At 32.9% G+C, this 24051-nt stretch overlaps 1 protein-coding gene across 4 annotated transcripts in view; it reads left to right on the forward strand.

Moving 5' to 3' along the window:
• LOC127721434 (uncharacterized) overlaps window positions 1-24051 on the forward strand; it is an 82898-nt gene that overhangs the window by 8520 nt on the left and 50327 nt on the right. For all 4 annotated transcript variants that reach the window (XM_052228153.1, XM_052228154.1, XM_052228155.1 and 1 more), the window contains exon 2: window positions 23409-23527. In XM_052228153.1, coding sequence (XP_052084113.1) covers window positions 23409-23527 — 119 coding nt within the window. The remainder of the gene's footprint in view (window positions 1-23408; window positions 23528-24051) is intronic.

Consider the following 24051-nt stretch of genomic DNA (forward strand, 5'->3'; position numbering starts at 1 on the left):
ACAAGCGGATTTAAGTCTTTTACTTTTATGTCCCTGGTCTGACTCCACCAGAGTTCAAGTTTGTGTAACTTTTGATTGCTACATTCAATCAAGTCATATGTCACTTCAGATGGACACTATAGGTACGAATGTTTATACAGACTTTCTTTAAAAAAAACACGGGTTACCACTGGGTAAATATTGCTGCTAGTGGACTGTTCGTCCCCGAGGGTATCATCAGCTCAGTAGTCGGTGCTTCGGTTCTGATATGATTTATGACATGATACATTTCTTATATAGATATCGAAATTATTAAACATATATATTTCCAACTACTTCGAGCACAGTTGACCTTATATAGATTTCCTTTTTGGGGTCACTTTTGGTCATATAGGTCCTCATGTAATCAAGTCTTTAAACGCCCATGATTTTCAAATATTTGAATTTTAGCATTCCCGGTGAAGCCAAATCCAGAAAATCGCGTAGGACGCACCAGATTTATAAAGTGTTATGTTCATTTACAAGACATTATGTAACTCCTAAAAACATTCCCATGACAAGATTTGGTTAGAATATTATGTAATGAATAAAAAATTTAACAAAATCATAAACATTTTAATTTACATATTCACAAAGAAATACATGTACATGTATACATTGTTTATATTGTAAATCGTTCATTTGTCAGTCACGATTGTAATTTTTCCACCTCCATAGTGCGCATTTAGATGTTTGTCTCTCTAGGCATGCGCGACTTTGATACCGGCTGTTACCTCACGTGCACGGTTTTAATGGCTGCATCATAAAATATACATTATGTCATATGTATGAATCTGAATTTGCACGCAAAAAAGTAATTATATATTCATATATGTGTTGCTATAGTATATTTTGTACGATACTCAAATTACTTATTGAAAACTGAAAAGACATCAAACGCATTGACTCCTTGATTGTTGGTTGCAATAGCATTTATTTCACGCATGGTCAGGACTAAAACAAGTAACAATATATACGATAGGTAGGTCCTGTAACAGGGGTCGACCGGGTGAAGAGCGGGAAATTTGGACTACCACTGTTGAAAGAGGGCAAATCGAATAGCGACAGAAATTTAGCCTTACAACCTACTGACCCCTAGAAAGAGTTGCCGCAAGGGTTCATAACGCAATGAGAACGTGGCACTCTCTCTACAAGAGACATCGGATTTAACGCCGCCATTCTGACCGTCTGTGGCTGCGAATTTATACATCCTGCACAAGCAAACTAACGCCAAATTTGGCAAGGGTTTTACTGCCGGTCAAAAGATTACCAAAAGTGACCATATTTCCATTCCCCAGTTACCCTTGGGGTAAAGTGAACATGGAGGATTTTCATTTCTTGTAAAATGTGGTACTTGTATAACTTTATGAATAAAACATGAAAGTTTCTTTGAATTTTTTGATTTAGGTATGCAAATTAATTCAAGGTTTTGCTTTTTTATTCATAAAATGAAACTATCAACTATAATATCGTTTGAATTAACTTAGTTTAAACCAGAATATACAAGAAATGTGTACTTGTGTTATCTTGTTTTAAATATTTACTCGAATTTAAAAGTTTCTCGGGACAGGTTCTTTCATTCTTCATTTTAATAGGTTTTCATATTGAATTTTAATCGTCTTAATAATGAATTGAACCAGTTTCGTCATGCTAAGATAAATAACTTATGAATGGGATCGGCATATGGTATACATCTCTTCATTTATGACTAGATATTATTTATTTACGTATAATTACTAATTCATAATTGAAAATTATGAAATAGGGATAACTAATTTTTTGCTATCTATGGAGTCAAATTGAATGCAAGTATTGTAGTGATATGCTACGAAAGAATTCAACAGAAATTGGGTGACCCCATTAAATGCCTGGGACAAAGAGTAAATGTAAATCAATCTAAGAGTTTTGTATTTTTTTCTTTAACATTTACATAAAGATGAATGAACTACAAAATTTAATTATTTTCCAAAGTAATTTATAGTTCATCAACCTTTTTACAAACCACATACAAGTGCAATTCGCCGTTTTAGAATATGATATATAGGGGTAATATTTTATAAAGGTTGTGAAAAAGAGTCAAAAGATACCAAAAGGGACATTCAAACTCATAAATCCAGAACAAACTGACAACGTCATGGCAAACAATGAAAAACGACGAAAAGATAAACAACAGTACACAAAACACAACATAGAAAACTAAAGACTCAGCAACACGAACCCTACAAAAAAACCGGGGGTGATCTCAGGTGCTCTGGAAGGGTAAACATAGGGTTATTGACGTCCGGAACAATGAATATCCAAACAAATGCTTTAGATTCCGAAACGGCATAACGTAGCATAGTTAGCGTTTCGGACGCACGAAACCTATCAATCGGTATCTTTCAACTAGATGTTATATGCACACTAAAAGTCAAAGGTTTTATTATAACGAACAAGACACAATGGTGTTTTGAACACACATGAAACATGTTTGTCTTTTATTGGAGTGACAGGAATCCAATACAACATAATTTTATCAAATATTTAGAAAAATAAAGAGAAAACAGGAAAAGGCAAATATAGCATCATTAGAGTCCAGCTTAATGCATGGTATGAGCTTGTTTTTAACCTAATTTTTTTAAGAAGGTCAGGAAAGGTGAAGATGTATATTCATTTATTCACCCTACATATTTATGAGGTCATACAAATGATTCGTGTGGAACTTAGCCTTAAATCGTCCCCGTAATGGATTTGTTTTCTATTAATAAAGAGTCCTGTTTAATCTGATCGTTAAATGTCAATCAAAATATTGTAATATATTTCGTAGCTAGCGGGCGAATTCAGTGTAAGAGTGATAGCTATCTAAAATCGTGTATCTCATTTAATCTACATCTAAATAGTAACGTATAATAAATTGATATATTTGTATATTAATATCTTTATTCGTTTGACAAGTTATTGATATGATATTTTAATACAAATACATAGAGTTTATGATTTTCTAATCCAGTTCATGCGTGGACACATGATATGTCAAGACACATTTTTGTTTTAATAATTGTGACGAACTATAAATTGTAAATCTGCTTACAATACTTATACTAATTTTGTGAAAATAATGAGCAGATAATAATCATTGCATGTTGCAACATATTAGTAATGCGTTGTGTTCGATTTCAGCCCGTGGAAACGATTGACTAAGTAAATTTTTAGTCACATGCATAACTAACTGATCAATCGATACGAGTTATGCATGTTTATTGCATATCAGTTAATTAAATGCATGTTGACATGATCTTTGTAAAACAAATTGATTAATTATTTAAAATACATGCGTCTAAAATGATTTAAATACCTCGAGGAAGTGCAGTCTTATTTCTGGTAATGCAAAGGTTATTCTTGACATGAAATGACGACAGGTTCTTACTATGGATTTTTTTGAAAGATAATTAATATATAAATGAAACTTGTACTGTTAAAGTAAGGTTGTCAATGAAAATAAAAAAAAAGTAATTGTCGCTTACAACATGCATTGTTGAAAAAGTCCGGAACCACAGACAAATGAAACTTGTACCGTCAAAGAAAGGCTGTCAATGATTCAAAACAAAAAAGTAAAGGACTGTCGCTTACAACATTTACAACATGCACAGGGACCACAGATACGGTTAACTAGTACAAATGTGTAATACTCTACAGCACAGCTGGTACTTATACTTGTAAACTAGGATGCTGTCTGTCATACATGTATTTAATTGTTTTTCGTTTATTGTTTTGCCATAAATCAGGCCGTTAGTTTTTTCGTTTGAATTGTTTCACATGTCGGAGTCTTTTGTAGCTGGCTATGCGGTATGGGTTTTCTCATTGTTGAAGGCCGTATGGTGACCTATAGTTGCTTATAATCTGCTTCATTTTGGTTCCGTTAGATAGTTGTCTCAAAAGATTTCATACCATATCTCCTTATTTTATACAGAACTTTAGGGGATTAGCTTTATAGAATAGAGAGCTTAATTATGAATGGTCAGTAAGTAAGAAACCCACCTAACCTCAACTGTAAAAATGTTTCTTTACGAACATTTAAAGATACAAGTTAATATTTTAATGTAAAGGGGAATGAGCGAATTTGAAATAATTCAATTTGTCGTTTACGTCTTTTTTAAAACTAACATATAACTTGTCATTTAGTTCCATCTGAGTATTTTATGGACTGGGTTTTGTCTTTTCGTCTTTTTTTTGTCGTCTTTTTTTTTGTAAAGAGGCAGTTTTATCTGCCTCTTTTTATTGATGATTTTTGGTTTCCCGCCACTTAAAATAGCTTAAATTTTACCTTCCTTTTCGTAGACTTCCATAAGTAAAGAGGCGACTAATAGCAGTCTTCGAAACCTACATATGTACTTTGAAAGTAAGATTTGTACCTGTATTTTGATCATTGGCTGAAAGTGAAGTCGGATCCATCCAAATTTTTGAAACATTCGCCATTGTCTGACTGTTTCAAAAAAAATATGAAAGTTACATTATGAATAATACCACGCACCAAGGGGCGGTTCTCATGCATACACTATCCATTTGCTTAATAAATGAACGTGTAGTCATGGAACCTGAAATCTATTAAATATTTCAAAAAGAGATAATGTGTTTAGTATTTGTTTTCTTTTATATTATGTTTGTTTTGCCAATAAACTTCACTGTTGTTTAGGAGGATGTGTCCAATTAAATTTAATAAAGATGTGTAGGGATGCAAATTTTCATGTTTCTATGTGCTTAAGATTTCACACACGACGTAAAACAGTTGATTAAGGGAAAATGAAATGGATAATGCCGTATGAATCTTATGTGGGAACCACATTTAAAACGAAAATATAACCATGTTTATGGGCGGAAGCACATGGAGTTAAGTGCATCTTGGGATGTAAGATTATTCAAGAGGAAGCTCAATGAGGACGACATTTTCATTCTGCATTAACTAAAAGATGATGTTGACGAAATTTGGTTGTTTCGTTGACCAGCCACTAAATGTTAAGTATGAGAGCCGAGCAGTTATTAAAACCAGTTCATTCTGTTATGCTATTAGTGGAACAGAAACTACATACCGTTCTGAAGTACCTGAGATCACCTGAGTTCACCTGGATTTTTTGTTTTATACGCAGTGTTTTGTGGACTGTTGTTTGGCATATGTACTTTTTCATTTGATGATGGTGTTGAATATTTGTCTTCGACTACTATAGTTTGTCATTGTTCCTTGGTATAATTTGAAAATCACATATCCTTTGTAAACAAAAAACCGAAGATCAAAATGGTATATAATGTTTTAATTAAATTAAGATACTCTATAATATAACTGCTATTCACTGGATGCGGATCTGGCATTTGGAAAAAGAGTGGGCCCCAAACTAGACAATTTCCATTCTCAATTTTATTAATGTTAGTGGAACATGTATAAAGCCTATGCATTAAATATATATTGCCCCATAAGGGGGCCGCCCCCTCCCCCTAAATCCACATATGCTATTCGCGCTTCACATGACGACCCAGGGGATATACAACAATGATAGGGAATAAGAGCAATATCTCCTGTGAAGATACTTGTGTAATATTCATAACCAAACACTGAACATGAAAAGAATTAACATGTATCACCCGAGTCTTTCTAACAGGCTTTAAATATTGATTTTCAGTCTAACTCATGCAGTTTAAATAATTTATTTTAAATACACGATGTAATCTGCTAAGCAAATACAATACACATTACATATGACTTATAAGTTTGTTTTGTACTGTCAATAAGGGATATATCCGATATAAATATTTGTTCAAATCTGCAGTTTAGAATGGTGTTAATTTTTTAACAATTTCCCCGACCATTCGACATAGAAAACTATTTCAGTGATGGATGAGTTGTGTAGACGGTTTGGTACGTAGTTCTTGAAACATGATAAAACTCGAGACATTTGTTTGGTCAGCTTTACATGGTTTAGGTAGATTCCAAGTGATCCAACGATGTTTATTTTTTGTTATTTTTGTCTTTCTTCATTGTTCCAATATCATTTAGCCCTTTTTGTGCTGAACTTTGTTTCTCTCTTTTCTGGCGACCTCTTCAGTCTTCGCTCTAATTTACTGATCTGTACCCGAGGTACCGGTCTTACAATGTACCTGTCAATCCATTAAAATGACAATTCATAGAGTCTTGGTAGTGCGTTTCTTTTGTACTATCCAACAATAGCAATGATGTAGTGAAGTCAAACAGTGTTTGTGCCCGTAATTGAGTCGACCCTCAATCAATAAAATTTCAATTTGCACTTAATATTGTCAAGTCCCTATTAATAGCGAATCAAGAAATAATGGAAGTACTGTTGATTTGCAATTACGACACGGTTTGTGAATCAATGATTCCTTGATTCGTACTGGGTAAGAACTTTTAGACACCAAGTACGAACGAAGAATTGTGATTCCTGTTGTATTACAAATACATGTAAGGACTTTTAGACACCAAGTGCGAATGAAGAATTGCGATTCCTGTTGTAATACAAATACATGTAAGGACTTTTAGACACCAAGTGCGAATGAAGAATTGTGATTCCTGTTGTAATACAATTACCTGTAGAATTAATGGCAAACGTACTACCACAAGTGTAAATATCTAAATGTGGCAGTATACTTTCAGTGATATTTTTTATTATTAGGTGTATACTTGTCCTGCATACATGTAGTATGCATTGTTCAGTGCAAATCATGATACAGAAGTTAACTGTCTTCCTTTTTTTCTGTCTTTTTTTTTATAATGATCTAATTATAATAAAGACTTGAGCTATTTAAAAGATGGACCATTTCGTATGAATGCTATCTCAAAGCGATAGTATCATTAATATTCAAAACCTTTCAAAATAATCGTATGTTAATAAGGTTAATTGGGCACGCCAAGTTCATGGGTGTATGCTGTTATCAGATAATTTAACTATCTTTTCTGTGCGAGAAATGTCCTGTCATTGTATTTATAATTTGCATGTAGGAGTATTCATGTTTTAATAATTATAGGTTAATATATACCGATGGAAAGCTCGCATTCGTTATAAGATATGATAATTATATAACAATGATAATGGTTTTTAATTATTATATTAAAAAGATAGTTAATTTTGATGTCCAAAGTCAGGAGCCTGTAATTCAGTAGTTGACGGTTGTTGTGGTATATCATATTTGTTTTTCTATTGTTGTTTTGTTTATAGATCATGTCGTTGATTTTCTCGTTTGAATTGTTTTTCATTTGTCATTTCGGGGCCTTTTATACCTTGCTCACTGTTGAAAGCCGTATGGTAACCTATAGTTACTAAGTTTCTACTTCATTTGGTTTCTGGTGGAGAGTTGTCACATCTTCTTATTTTGATATTATTGAGCTATGTTTTTATATTTAAGTTACTTAATTCTCAAAATACGCTCATTCCAAATTGTGTAGAGGTATAGGGGAGGGTTGAGATCTTACAAAACATATTTAACCCCGCCACATGTTTGCGTCTGTTCCAAGTCATGAACTTCTGGCCTTTGTTAGTCTTGTATGTTTTTGTCTCGCTGTCTTGAATGCCCATTGGTGGCCCTTGGATGTGCTTTTTCTGCTCTTTGGTCGGGTTGTTGTCTCTTTGACACATTCCCCATTTCCATTCTCAATTTTATTAATAACTAAAAATGATGCAAACTATTCATTCACTAAATCGTGTATTTATTCGAGGAAAAATTGAATGAAGTAAAAAAGTGATTCTCTGAGTGTTTGACACGTCTGAAAAATGCACGAAATGCTTTTAATCGGACGGTAAGAAACAGCGATCAATCTCTTTAGAAATAGCAACGCAAAGGTTAACCCGAATAATTCAGTTGTTACATTCCGCTGCCCTATGGAGGCTGCACTCGCGAGTTGGATAGTCGATTACGGGGAAGGACTGAATTATTCGGATTACACAAAGGTGTCTAAATACTCTACACGTGGATCTTTGTACACATCACTTATCACCGTTTACATGAACTTCGCTATTTTCGCCCAAACCACGATGTTTGATCAAGATAATGATGTTTAATGTAGCAGACACACTATCAAAATATCCGCTGATGCAATACACGGTTTCTTTGATCTGAATAAATACAATCTTTTCGATTTAGAAATTTTAATTGAGATGTTAAATTGGTTTAAAGTTCACGTGACCCCCTTGACATTTCGTCTTTCATATGCGTGTACATGTCTTTTGTTGGAATGTGTAAAATGGACGTTTCAATTATCATTTCAATCTTTTTTGTCATTTCCTTTATAAACCGAAATGGAATTAGTCACCTACATGTATGTGGGATCTCTTAATTTATAAATGAGTAAATGAGTGCAGGTGCTCTCTAGCAATCGCTGGGAATGTGTAGAACTGGGCTAATTTTAAAATTAATTCGTCTAAAAAATATCTAAATAAATCTCCCAGAGACTTTCTAGTAAAATCTGCAATATCCCACATCTATTTTTGATATTCATTTTGAACGAGGTGTTTGATTTGGAGTGACTTCATCGACAGGAAATGATTATGGACAATTTCTTCGTACTCTTCCTCTAAATAAGTACTTGTGTACCATTTAACAATACATAGATGAACTGTTATGGTGCCAATCCAGATTTCACAATTCAGTGAATGATTTATCAAAAAGTTAGGAATACGACAGACTAAATGCAATTCGTATTCATAAATTCTATACATATTTGCCATTTCATTTGCGTTTTCTTTAGTTTGGACAAGGCGTTTTTTCATTCATAAATTATGACTATACACTTTCCAGTGACATAAAACTGCAGTGCAATCATTTGAAAAAAACTTGCAGTGCAATCACTTCAAAACTATATGATATCGGACAAAAATCGAGAACAGAGTAAACTTACTTATACCCATAGACGTAAAGTACAAATAAAACATAAGATTTATAACAGTCACAAAACGTCTTAAGTAAGCATTAAAGTGTCTACTTTGACATCTTATTTTATGCCTGGCTGTAACAGTACTTTTTAATTTGACATGAGAAAGAGTCAACACTTATTCTATGAATGAAAATTAGGGTCGATGTTCGAAAGGATACTAAGCAACATTTTAATATTTGCCGTGTTAAATGTTTGGCCACCTTAACTTTATAATTGATTTGGTTTTTCGACTATTTGATTGGAGCAAAACTGTTATATTTTAACGAAATGTACTGTATCTTTTTATGTTGTAATATTAATATAATGTTATACCACTGTTTCAGGTTAAGGTGAAGGTTGGCGCCTGTTAAAACGTTTAAACCCGCTGCATTTGTATGCACCTGTCCTAAGTCAGGAGCTGCTGTTCAGTGGTTGTTGTGGTTCATAAGTGTTTCTCGTTTCTCGTTTTTTTTTTACATAGATTAGACCGCTGTTTTTCCTGTTTGAATTGTTTTACACTAGTCTTTATTGGGCCCTGTATAGCTTGCTGTTCGGTGTGAGCCAAGGCTCCGTGTTGAAGGCCGTTTTTACACATTGTGACTTGGATGGATAGTTGTCTCATTGGCACTCATACCACATCTCCTTATTTATATTAAACATGATTTTGGTATCCTTGATAAGTTTGTACACACACAGGCCAATACATATCAGACATCGTACAAAAGAGAAACATAGGGATTTCCACTGTTAAAGGGAAGGTGAAGATCTCCCTTTCCAGACCGTCAAAACAATGAACTGAACAATGGTAGTCTTTCTAAAAGTACCATTGAAATTAAATGTTGAGGATTTCAATACACATCGCATGTGAACCTATCCTTGATCCTTGTAAACTACCTTTTCATTAAGTGTAAGATCACTGATTCTCCATTCAACGGTCTGGGATAGGCTCAATCACTTTTTTAAATTTCACTTAAACGTGGGAAAATATTTTGTAAATTTGAATAAAATTACCCAAATAGGAAGTTAACTATGCAGATGCGACTATAACCAGTTATTTGTCTGTCATACTAGGTCGTTGTGGTTCACTATAGAATTATTTAGAATGAGATACAAAATGTTCTGATTTGATGAGATAGAAACGTTCCGAATGACTGTGTGTTGGAATTCCATTGTGTCGCCTTCTTTTAGGAGGAACTAAAAGTTGACGCTAGTGTGGGTCGCTCCTGTCATCAAAAACGCCGCACGGCTGATAAAATCTAGCTGCAATTATTTGGTTAACCTTTTTCTGATCAGCACTTTAAAATGTGTCGAAATATGTGTCATTTTATCGAATCTTTTTAGCAATGTTGTCTTGATTATATATATATATATATATATATATATGATCACCCCCCGGGTTTTGCTGAAATCTTAAGTTATCTGTGTAGTGTTTTGTTGCTTGTCGTTTTTCATTTTTTACCATGGCGTTGTCATTTTTTCGTCTACTAAAGATTTTGAATGTCCCCTTGTTTTATTCCGCCTATTTTGTAAGACTAACTGTGAAGAGTGATTCGTAGCTATGACTGTTTTTCTAACTTCCTTTTTGATAGTATTTAAGATTCAATGATAGTTTGATTTTCTATTAAAACTTAACCTTGACATTGAAATTCACACTGGATGTCGGGCTGTATGTGGATGTCATATCATGTGTGTTTTGTGTTTACTTGATCTTTTCCGTAATTATGAATAATTATTTGCTAATTATATTTGATTGTGATGTAGTTTATCACATATAGAGATACAACCCATACAAATAGCATTTCCTTTGACCAACGCAGATCTCACATATATAGAGATACAAAATCATATAAATAGCACTTTCTATGACCAACGCAGATCTTACATATTTTTACATTTGTGTCGTTTTACAGACATTATGAGCGTAATAAGGCTATATGCAAACGGATATATTTATACATACAAGAAGTGATTGTTCGTAGTTTTGTATTTATATCTGTCTATATATGAATGTAATATTTGAACTCTGTGATGAAACGGTTTTTAAGAATTCTGAAAGACAGCGTTGACCAAGCAAATAGTGTAATGGTATTGGGTCAAGTCACTTCACAGCTACCTCCCAATGTTTGTATGCTATTTTACCCAGTTTCGATACAAAATTTAATGGTATTCAAACAAAAGGTCGGTGGTAATCAGACAAAAGTATTATGGTAATCAGACAAAACAAAAACACTAAATATGCACTTACTGTATTTTTTTATTTGCATGTACATATAAAAATATGAAGATGTTGTCTGATTGCCAATGAGACAACCTTCCACAAGAGACCAAATGACGCAAAAGTTAACAAAAACAGGTCATTTCACGTGTATTTTGACATTTTGTAAAAGCAAAGACCATCTATCATCTTTTGACCTGTTGAAGTTTTGATAATCACTAGACTAAGAAAGTCATTGATTTTACAATCTGTGATTTTTACTGTAGATTAATTACATTCCTCTGACCTTGCAAGGAAAAAAATCAACTCTCAATTATACTGCGTGTTTATCATTCATGATTTTTTCGCTATTTAATCAATTCTACATTTTTACTGCACAATCCATCTTTATTTTTAAACAACTTAAGACTTTTGTGATGTGTCAACTACCGCTCTAAGGGGAGATAAATAAGGGATTGCAGAATGATAAATTAATGAAATAACAAGCCGGATTAATTTCACATAAATTCGTCTTGTGACAAAGCATGTATGAGAAAAGAAAATGCAATGGATTATGTTGTGATGGATTATGAAAGATTGTTTGGCTTATAATATGCATTTTTAAACAAAATTCCTCGAGGTTGGCCTCGCAATAACAATTTGCAGACACATTATTTAAGCACATGTTGTTTTGTGATTTTATAATTGAAAATCTTTGGAAAAATGTAAATGCAGACAATGTCATGTCGGGGTTTTTTATCGTGACTATACGGTATGGGTTTTGCTCATTGTTGAAGGCCGTACGGTAATATATAATTGCTGAAATCTACGTTATTTGGACTCTTTTTGATAGTTGTCGCAATGGAAATTATACCACATCTCATTATGTTATAAACTTGTTTAATTGAAACATTGATAGAGAAATTCAATTACTTGATGTATTTCAACATGTCAATTAAAAAAAACTTTTAGAAGTAGTTGTAAAAAAGGCGTAATTTGATTCTAGGCAAAGAGAACAAAGTTAGGAATGAACTGTTATGGAAGAGGGTGACATAAATTTTAAAATAAAGTCAGTAACTGATCCGGACTAGCCCCAAAACATCCGAATCATATGATATAAGTGAAAAAGTTAATGTAATGGGAATGAAAATGTTATTGAAAAGATGGGTATGGCGTATCAATTCATGACACAAATATAACTTCGCGAGCATGACAGCATTAAAAGCTTTGCAACAGTGCTTCAATGTTTTATCCTAAATCATGCCAATGGTTTGGCTCGTTTGATTTGTTTCACATTTTGTCATTTCGGGGCCTTTTATATCTGAATATACGGGTTGTTTAGTTTGCTCCTTGTTGAGGATCGAACGGTGTCCACGTCATTTGGATTCTGGTATATAGTTATCTCTTTGGCAATCATACCACGCCCCTTATTTTATCTTGTATCGCTGTTCTTCCTCTCAATGTCACAGTGTTCGCTATGATTGATTTTGATTGATTTTTAGTGTTTTAACGCCACTTTTTAGCACCGCTTTTGGGCTATTTCGTGGCGACCAGTTTTTATTGGTGGAGGAAGCCGGAGTGCCCGGAGAAAACCGCCGACCTTGATAGGAAAACTGACAATCCTAGTCAATTAATATTCGCTATGAAGATATGCGAATAATCTTTATGTACCACACAAATATTTATTCAATCTGATGATTGTGTTCACATTTTTATGATGTTATTGTCTTATGACAATATATCTCAAATTTCCATAATTGGAGGACATTTTTACAGTTCTGATCAGTTTGTAATGCGGTCGTGTAAAAATGTCATAAATGGGCGTTAATGAGTTGTTACTTATTTTACTATCTATATTAATGTATTAATGTGCCTATCGATGAATAAATTATTTTCTATGAATAACTTATTTTTTGAAATCCTAGCATTTTTTCGATAACTGTTAACGAAGAAGGTCAAGGAAATTCTTGCATAGTTACGAAAGAAAATCGCTGACATTATTCTCCGTTTATTGGTGTACAACACTCGTTCTACTGGTTGTGAGAGATCGGTAGTTTGAACAAAAATCATGTTTCACGGAAAACCAAGAGTCATTACGCAAATTGAATGACACTCAAATTCGAAATTAAGTCACAAAGTAGTCAAGACAGGTGACCCCAGTCGAGCAGGAAATGCTTACACAGATCACGTAAGTCTATCCGGTTATCTGTTGGGTTCGTGATACTCAATCTTTAGATTTCTGTGTAGCATTCGTTTTCTTTTTGGCCATAGTGTTGTTTTTGTTTTATTTGGCTTTTGTGGACTGTTGTTTTTATCTTCCAGTCGTTTTTCTTTTTGGCCATGGTGGTGTCTGTCTTTTAATTCGATCTATGGTTTTTGTTTGAATCCTTGGTTTCTTCTGTCACTTTTCAGTTATGTGTACTGGTACAATTATCCTTGCGCGTGTGTATTGTCATACAGTTATTTAATGTATGATTTATTTGGTAAACAATTGACCAGTAAATGTACCAGATGATTATATTAGCGCCTTAATAGACATATTTGTCATTAAATACACCTCCGGCCCATGTTGTCTTAATTATACCCATTAATTTGTCAGCGTATAAATGTTTGTATACCACTATCCATTCCGCCTGTCATTGTTTATTTACTTGTCAGAGAAAAAAATATACTATGGACAAATCTATGTTCAAATATGTCGATGGAGATATGTTTTTTCTGTTGGCACTGAATATAATTAAAACACAGACACTGTGTCCACGCTTAAATGTACTGCATGTAAGCGAAGCTGGACACATTATCCCCATATTTTTATCAAATTGAGTGGAACTATATAGGTATATCAATGTCTTGGGAACTATTCCTATAAACTTTGTTGAAGTTCGAAAATTACATCCCTAACCCTCATTATGCAGGCATAATAATATATAAATTGTGCCCGTTGTTCTCTTCCCCCAGATGAAAACTGACTTCACACTATACTTTTGAGACGGTTTCTGGTATATTGCGATTTTTTGTATTAAAAAAAATGCGTGTTAATTGTGCACGTGTGTTTTAATCAACGCTACTCATGCATACGTTACACAGAACATAGGACTAAGACACAGTAAAATAAATTTTACAGTTAAAAAAAAACGAGGGATAATTCCTGCACTTTAGAAACGTCATTTGTTCAAATACAATAATAATGTCTTTTGAGAGATGTAGCCAATGATTGCTGAATGTAGTTGAAAAAGTAAAATGCTTACGTAACGAAAGAACTTTCGTTGAATGGGCGACTATATAAGTTCTTGTTAGAAAGTGGTAAACATTCTGATAAGGATACACGTATCTGTATGGCCAAGAAAATACTAGTTTCACATGTTACAAAACTAAAAGGTACATTAGACTTTCTTAGTTCCGAGTTATTCAAGAACATGTGTTCTGAATATTTGTAGAGTACGACGTCAAGGACATCAAATTATTGTCATAAATTCATATTTCACACGATATTTATATTTAATGTTAAATTGTAAAGCAAAGTTTCAACACATATATTTGAAGAGCTTTTGAATTGACTTTAGTCTTCTTTGTTTTAAATCCTTTACTATTGATAAAAGATATGAATTTTAGACGTAAACAATGGCCCGTACTTTACCTATATAAATAAACTAAATATGGTTTTATTCCGGATTATTTGCGTTGTTCATTCCTAATGCGATTTTCGTTTTTGAAATTATTAAACTTATGAATAAGACATTGTGTAACATAAAAATTATTATATTTTAACAATAATAGTGGGAGACAGATTTGCAATTAAAATGTAAATTAGACATTTACATCTTTATTTTATACAAATGCAGAGAATTGTACTCGGATTGTTCAAATAACTGCGGTTTAAACAAATATTTGAGTGGAATGAATGCGCAGAAATACTTCATATTAAAATTAAATCCGACAGGAATGCAACGATTCATTTAAAATTAGTATACATAAATGTATTTCAAACGTTTGATCATGCATACAGAGGTGACATTTTTATTTTTAAATAATCAAATATTTAAGTTAAGTTTAGGGTCATTTAAGTAATTGATCGTTTGCTTCCACAAGTATTTTGATATAGAAATAAATCATAATGCAGTCGCATGTTTTTAAAGTTTTATTTGTATTTTGCCCTTTATCTTATATAATACTACTCAAATTGCACAAGTAGGTATACAAGGAAGAAATCAAAGAATTTACAATTAACAAGTGAACTTGGTTTTCTCGTATGAATTATTTAACATGGCATCTTATAACTTGCAATGCGGTATGAATTTTGCTCATTGTAGAAGGCCGTACGGTGACCTATTATAGTAATTCTACGTCATTTGGTCTCTGGTGGAACGTTGTCTCATTGGCAATCAAAACACATAATTATTCTTATTTCTATAGTAAGTTCGGAACATGTGCAATTAATCTTGTTAAGCTATTTTTTTTTTCATTCTTTCCATTGACATTAAAGGCAAACAATTACCAAAAAGAAAAACAAGCAAGAAATGTGGAATTCGTTTATATTAATAATCACTCTACTATTATTCAATAGTTTTATCCTATGCTGGTATTTCACTATCCATTAAAAGGTCAACTACACCCGGAAACGCTGGTTGCGACAGGTTCGAAGTAAATGATAAGGTCATTAATTCTGATACAATCAGCTTTTATCTGTCTCAATAAGACGCTAGGTAAAGTTCAATTTACAAATATTTATTATTGTATAAAGTTACATATTTGGACATAAAACTTGAATGAAATTTAAATCGAACATAAAGCCTATTCATTTGGTAAAATTTAAATTCGGTCACTTAAACATCTACGTAAGTCTCACATATGAACTAAAAAGTACCCATACCGTGTCACTACAAAAGATAAAAGTCTTTAAAAATGATTTCATTGAAGATAAAACTTTTTATTTTCTTTCCTGAATTTTTCAAATAACTTTGTGGTTTAAGCGCACCTTTAAATTCAGTCATTGAGTAGTTCAATTAAATGTAAAATTCAATCAATATTTTCATATCTATTTAAATCTCGCCTCACCTTACGTTATCGAGGTATTTAACAGTAGCGAGTTTGTTTTCAGAAGTGTCCTCTAGAACAAGTTGAATGACAATATTTACTGTTAAAATGTTTAAATTATTTAAGTAAAGTTAGACGTGTAATAAACTTTGTAATATATATGCAATTAATATGCCATCAGTTTAAGCCACCACGTGTGTGACGTTTCTTACTGACATTTGACCTTAAAAATATTTAAAAGTCAAGCCTGTCATTCTTAAAAGGGACAAGGCGATGCATCATAGTAGGAGAGGAATATTTCTTTCTTGTGAGAAAAATCTTTACAACAGATGGATGGATAAACTGATGTAATAGAACCAGCAGTGTATTTATGTCGAGAAAAAGAACTTTGTTATGAAATGGAGACGGATATCAACTCTGCTTTATACTTGAACAGGGACCAACACAGTGATAAAGATTTTTACGTGCCAACTCACAAGACAGCAGCTCACATTATTCTGAAGCCGAGCCGAGCAGTCTTTACGCTATTGTAAAACAACGTACGGGAGGGTCTTGGGTGACGTAGTAAGCGTGGGCTTACCAACTCCAGTACGAAAATAAACTGTTATAAAAGAAAAAATGCTTTCTTTTTAGAATTAAATAAGAATATATATATGAAGATATAGTTTATTCGCTGCAGTAAATTGGATAGGAAGGAAATTAAATTAGAGGACATTATATATATATTTACTGAGCTGTATGGTTATTTAGAGAGTAGGCGAGTTGGAAGCAACATTGGTTTCTGTAAGCTAGTTGAGACTATTGGCAATTATACCTACAGTCACGATACACTGTGAAACGAAGTTTTAGTAAAGGAGAGATTTTCACAAGCCATTTTTGAATGGACGTCATAGTCATAAACCCCCAGCTGAAAATATGAATCACTTAAAAACTTTACTTAAGCTAATGGGGTCCCAAAATCTTGTAACATTGTATGCCACGAACATAACGTATTATGACTGATAAATTTATATAGAACCAGGGTTCGATCAGTAGTATATCTATATCCGGATGAATGCGTGTGAGAGGTTTTAAATCCTTATACAAGATATTAGCCTACATCTCTATAGTTTAGACTTATACGTATACATGTAATCATATGATTTATAATACCAAACTACTTAACCTTTGACCCACATATTGTACCATTACATTTAAAATGTACATGTATATGCCAACGGTATAGGCTGTCCTAAAATTATACTTTGAGATCTTTGTCTCTGTTGGAAATGCATGTACAAAATCTAATAGGGCCTTTCAGCTCTCTGAAATTTATAACACCTGCTACAATATAAAAAAATCTAGACAGTAATGTTCATGTATATGTCAAACGGTTTGGGATGTTCCGAAGTTAAATTTTGAGATTGAAGGATATACATGTACATGTACACAATTTAAGAGGGCCTTTCAGCTCTCGAAATTTATAACACCTGGTAAAAAAATCTAGACAGTTATTTATATAAGTACAAACTGACTCATGTTTGGATGACTTTATCATTTTTACACAACTAAATAGAACGGTCTACAATAACGAGCAAACTCCATACCGTATAATAAGCTATATAAGACTCCGACATGACAAAAGGTGAAACGGTCGACAATAACGATCAAAACATACCGTATAGAAAGCTATACATGTAAAAGATTCCGGCTCGACCAAAGGTGAAATAATTCAAAAGAGAACATCAAGTGCCTGATTTATGCTCAACACAATAACCGAAAAACAAATATGACAGACAGTAACCATTTTTTTAGAAAGACGACAACTGAATTAAAGGTTCTTGACTTGAGACAAGCACACAATCCATTCGGTGGTGTCTAACATATTTGTGAGCGCTCAGCACTGTCCCAATCGTCGGACAGCGTGCACAACATAAGGACAAACTTTGAAAATCAGATACTAGAAGGGTTGGACTTATCAGATCGAAAATAAGTACAAACACCTTAACGAAAAAGCGTTTGCGTTGTATCAAAATACGGAATAAATGTTAGTTTTGACGGTTATTTGAACTTTAATAACAATATTTAAATAGGATTAGGTGTCATAATTTATTTTAAAATGCTAAATAAGGGTATACAATGTTTACCTAAATGTTTTCCTATATATTAAATAAATTGAATAGCCGCTCAAAATAAAGTATTTAAAATTGCATAAGTTCTTTGGATGCATGTTGAACACGTATACATGATTAAAAATTAGATCTGACTCATATCGTTTCTTTCTGGAAGTTATAAAATAATATACAAGAAGAGAAAGGTTTATAATGACTAATAAATCAGCGACTGCTTTGTTATAGGTATAGGGCGGGACAGTCTCAGTAGTGTGTATGCCATTTATAAAAATTGTCAATTAAGAGCAAGGATATTTCTCAGAATAACCCCAGTATAGACTTTCATAAGACATTAGGGTAAAATTTGTATCCGCTTAAATCTATAATTTGTCTTCAAGTCAGTAAAATAATAGTTTGGCGAGTCTTAAAATGCATGAAAGATCTACTAATTCAAACAGAACTTTAGATAAACGAGGCCCGTTTTTGAAAAAAAAAAACAAACAGAAAACGTGTACATGTACAAGATCAATATGGCTTCTATAGCATCTAGTTGAACGGAATTATTTTTCTAGCTGTCATAATAATGCTACATCTGGGCATTGAAGCACTCCAATGTTGGGTTATATCAACGAATTCCGTCTGTCATTTTTTACTTCCATGTTTATATGCACTGTAATGTACATAATAAATCATGATAAAACAAATCCATGGTTCTTCCTTGAACAATGACTCTTCGTATCGTAACAACTCGTACATGCTGATTTATAAGTTCTAGCTACAATTATAATGTGGATATTAAGGACGACAAAAATGATAATAAAACATGTTCTTTAAAGCTTTTTTTTTGCTTGTTCTAGGTGCCTTAGCTATCAATTAGTCCAGTAATACACAGTTGAAATTGACACACGTTTGAATATAAGAACACTTTGGTTAAAAGGAAGGAATTATCTATCGCTACTATAAACCCTCGCGATACACTGTCTCTACTATTGCTATCATAAACCCTCTATGTTACCAAGACACTTACAGCTGTTCAGAGCCATGTTAAGGCTATTCAAAATCACATCAGCTTTTCAGAGCAAGATTGAGGTCATTTAAGTTAACCTGAGCTGTACAGAGCAATTTAGAGGCTATTTAAGCTGATTTTAGCTGTACAGCGCATCATTAAGTTCAGTCAAACTCTACTTATGCGTACATTGTAGTGTGTAATCTTACGACTGTGCAGAGCTATTTTAAGGTCATTCACGCTCACATTAGCTGTAAGGAGTTAACTTGAGGTCAGTCAAGCTCACCTTAGATGTAAGGAGCCACCTTGGGGTCAGTCAGGCTTACCTTTGCTGTAAGGAGCAACCTTGAGGTCTGTCAAGCTCACCTTTGCTGTAAGGAGCAACCTTGAGGTCAGTCAAGCTCACCTTTGCTGTAAGGAGCAACCTTGAGGTCAGTCAAGCTCACCTTAGCTGTACAAATGTACCTACGTTGAAGTGTTGATTTCTTTGAAGATTTGTATTCGGCTCATTACAAGATGATAGAATCAAAGTCCACTAAACAATATAAGACAGTTTAAATTGTCAGAACATCATAGAGTCGGTAAAACCTGTCATATCAAACGTGTCCTTGGTGAGAAAGAGTCACCTTTACAAAACATTAAAGTATTTCACTTCAGTTATTGAGTACAAACACATTTTGTCAAGCGACCTTTTGCATTCTTCATTTTAAATAAACAGATGATTTATTTAAAAGCTGATAAATCTTGCTTGTTGGCATTTGTAGTTAAATTCGAAACTATTATTTATTTAAAAGCTGATAACTCTTGCCTTGATGATATTGGTTCATGTAGTTAAATTCGAAACTATCCCATAACATTTCTTACTATAATATATAGGTGTTTTCGAAAATAATTAAACCCAGTAATACACAAATAATACAAAAATAAATTTAGTTCTTACTACTAAAAATCCTTTTTAAAATTATCTCAAATCATGACTACGTACACTTCTCATATGTAGAATTATAGTCCCTTCGGAACTGCATCAGCTTCCTTTCTGAACGGCAACATCTTCCTTATTTGACAGTCTGATTGTATTGCCTAGTCTGCTGTATCTTAGAAATCTACATATATTATATTTCAACTATATTTATTTAATGCTACTAAAGTGTTTGTTATTCTATTGAAACGTGTTCATCTGGTGTGAGGTTACCTTTTATACATAGTCTGCAGGTTATATGTAATTTAAGGAAATAAAGTGTGGGTTTATTATCATAGTTCATTCTGCAGGTAATAGGTAATTTGAGGATACTAAAGTGTGAGTTTATTATCATAGTACAGTCTGCAATGTTATAGGTAATTTGAGGATACTAAAGTGTGGATTAATTGTCAGTGTACACAGGGTTATTGTTCTGTATTATCAACACATTACTGTGACATTAAATACCTGTGACTGAATACAGCATTACAATACCATTATTGTATTTGGAAATCAGATACTTTATTGAACATCCCTTACGTTATTTCTGTATTAACTGTTTATTTACTTAAAGATTTCCTTTTTGTAAAAGTGTCGCTTGGTATAGGAATTTCATGCTTGTATTTAAAATACATGGGGGAAGGAAGGCGTGGGGAAAAAAGTGAAAATGAAAGAGGACACTGGATGACTAACTTCTATACTATTAGACTATTGAATTTTTTTTGCTTGTCACTTTCAGAAGTTTGCCCCTTCCAATTTTCTGTCTACTCTAACCCTCGAGCTCCTATCCTCACTGAAATATCTTTTACATGTTTCATCGTGCTACGGAATGCTATAAAGCAGAGCTACCTTTCTGTTCAATTTTGAGACGGTAAAATTACACTTTTATTTTTTAGTCATGTTCGTGTTTCATGTCAAGTGGAATTGAAATCGCCCACTACTGTTTTAATATTTAATAATCAAGCAGTATAAGAGCAAAGTTGAAGGAATTTTGAACTGTTTCGGGAGTGTTTGGTTAGTAAATACCTCTTTGTGATTAAAATTTACGTTTTTGAAATTATTCAAATATTTGGACGTTTTTAAATGACTTCTTAAAGATACGATAGTAATCTGTTAATCCTTCTACACCTTAAATACATACCTGTATGTAGTAATAATTATATAAATATTTGAACAGTCAAACAGATACAATTATCACGAGCTTGAAAAAGTTGATAACAGGGTCACGGATTATCGGTCCTGATTGAAGGAGACCATTCACAAAACAACATTTTACGCACTTTTTTTATTGAAGTCTGGTATCTTTTAGGTTATCATAACCTATTAGAGATGTGTTAGTACATGGTTATTATATATATATACACAATGATAGAGTTTACAAACTTTTCCTCCATGTTTATTTACTTTGAATGGCAATGAGGGTATGGCTAATTTTCCCTGTTGCTGTTTAACCCAAAAGGTCAACAATCGGGAAGGTATCCAGTGTAAGAACGTAAACAGTAAAAAGTGTCAAAAAGATATACGTTATACTTTTAAGTTTTTAGTGAATGTTAACCTAAATCAATGAAATAAAAAAGTTATTCAAGGCTTAAAATTGATTTTGTGGACAGTTTTACTTAATGCTGCAAATTTTATACAGAATACAGAATAAAGGGTAAAAAAATTAGGGAATAGAGAGAAAAATAGGCAAAATAATAAATAAATAAAGAATAAGAGAGTGCAGAATACAGAAATGAAGGATCCATCTAAATTCCGTACATGTGTTCTTAAAAAGGCATCGAACGACATACAATTAACACGCTTTTTGAAAAAAAACATGTTTAAATAAGAAAAATCATTATATTTAGTTAGAAAATAAGAATATAAAGGTGTATAAAGGTGTATAAAGGTGTATGAAGGTATATAAAGGTGTATGAAGGTGTAAGAAATCTGTATTAAGATATGTCATACTTTCATTAATCATATTTCATATTAAAAGCTACTTATAACTTTGACTTAATTGTAACAAATTAGTTGTTTATTGCTTGTATTTTACAAATTAAAAATTTCACCTTTAGTCATTGAAACATTTTTGCTTAGTAAAAATGGATTATAATGAAATGAATATGTCAACGTAACCGCAAAATCACACGTGATTTAATTACTGAACAAGATTACAAAAAATATGATGATTTTTTCTAAAGAATTAACATGCCCTATTTCGTGCAAAACATGCACAATGCGGTTGCACTTTGGTGTTAACAAGATAAAAAATGTACAGTAAATTGAATGTCCATGCACGTCAAAAGATACCATTACACATCTATCTTAACAAATTTTCAATGTTTCACAAGACTTTTAGTTTAAAAGGACATGACTGTTTAATTAGAGTTACATGCGACTTTTTTTGCGTAATACAATATTACAGTTTTTTTGCAGAAAACACAAATTTTGATGTACAAAGCACTTAATCTAGGACGACAAAAATAATTTCCTCTTTACCCTCCGGTTGATAAACAACATTTTTTTTTACCTCAGTTTCTAATGATTTAAACAAAAATGTCACATATTACCGTGAGAAAAACCACGAGTAGTCGCACACGATTTAAAATGTTGCAGGATTTTCTCATTTGATTCAAAGTTAAGACAATTGTCATCTCTCCTTTTCACATGAATGAGTGTACCGACCTCGTTTTCATCACAGTTTTGATGGGTTTTGTTTTTCCCCCATCTTTTTCTTAACATTAGAATTAGACATTAAATATTATAGTACCTCACTACTGCGGCTTTGTCCAGACCGGTCTCAATTACATCTAGTACCTTACATTTAGGTATAAGATGTAAATCCCATTATCAACTCAAGGGTGGACTGGTTTTTAGAAGTATGGTCACCTTGACTTATCTCGTCTGGCAGTAAAACTATGCGGATCGTCTGTTTGGTTAAGCAAAGCCCTTTCAAAATGGATCAGCTAAATAGGATGTCTCTAGTAGTGTTTGTCACACCGTTAAAACAACTATTTGAAGGTCCATATGTGACCTATTGCAAGACAAAGTTATTGGCCTATTCAACATATCCGGTTTTTATTGTGACAGTTCAAATTGTCCACTATTATCCAATTCCACTTACAAATTCAGAAACTTCCTGTTGTCTTTATTAAGACTGAATTCTCGTCCTGAAAATGTATGAACGTTATACAAACACATCAATCATAAAATCTTAATATCTCTCTCTCTTACAGGTCAGTCAGATCACGCATTCCAGGGAAGAATAAACATCACTTCAGTAACATGGAACAGCAACCTGTCAATAAGGGACAGCCAGGAGTTCAAGAATCTGTCAACAAAGCTGGTGCAAATAGTGAGTCCAAAGATAAATAAACAAAACATACATGTTACCCAGGGGCGAACCAAGGGTCCAAAGAAAAGGGGACGTAAATACATTATCATGGTAAAGACATGAAAAAGCGTGGCGAATCGAAATATGTTTTGACGATTTTATTATTTTTATCAAAGTGGTCGCGTACACCCTCTACCCCTGAATCCGCCACTGTACTTAAGTACTTTGCTTTCATTGTGATAAATTTATAACAAAACAAGTCCATAGTCAGTACGGTATTACTAGATTATGGTTTTGTATTTAGGTTTAACAAGAGTGAGAACACCAATCAGATAACTGGTCTGAATGTTTTATATAGAACATTTCAAAAAGGAATTATGGTTTAATGGTCAGTTTCTTAGGTATTCATTTAACTAAGAAAGTGAAAAATCGGAAAATGCACGAAACCCCTGGTGGTATTTTAATACTAAAATGTGACAAAGTATACTTGCAAAAAGATTTGCAACTATTTTCCTTATATCAACAAAAATGTTGTTCAGCTTTAG

The sequence above is a fragment of the Mytilus californianus genome, unplaced genomic scaffold (assembly GCF_021869535.1).
Source record: "Mytilus californianus isolate M0D057914Y unplaced genomic scaffold, xbMytCali1.0.p SCAF_12, whole genome shotgun sequence".
Taxonomy (NCBI): domain Eukaryota; kingdom Metazoa; phylum Mollusca; class Bivalvia; order Mytilida; family Mytilidae; genus Mytilus; species Mytilus californianus.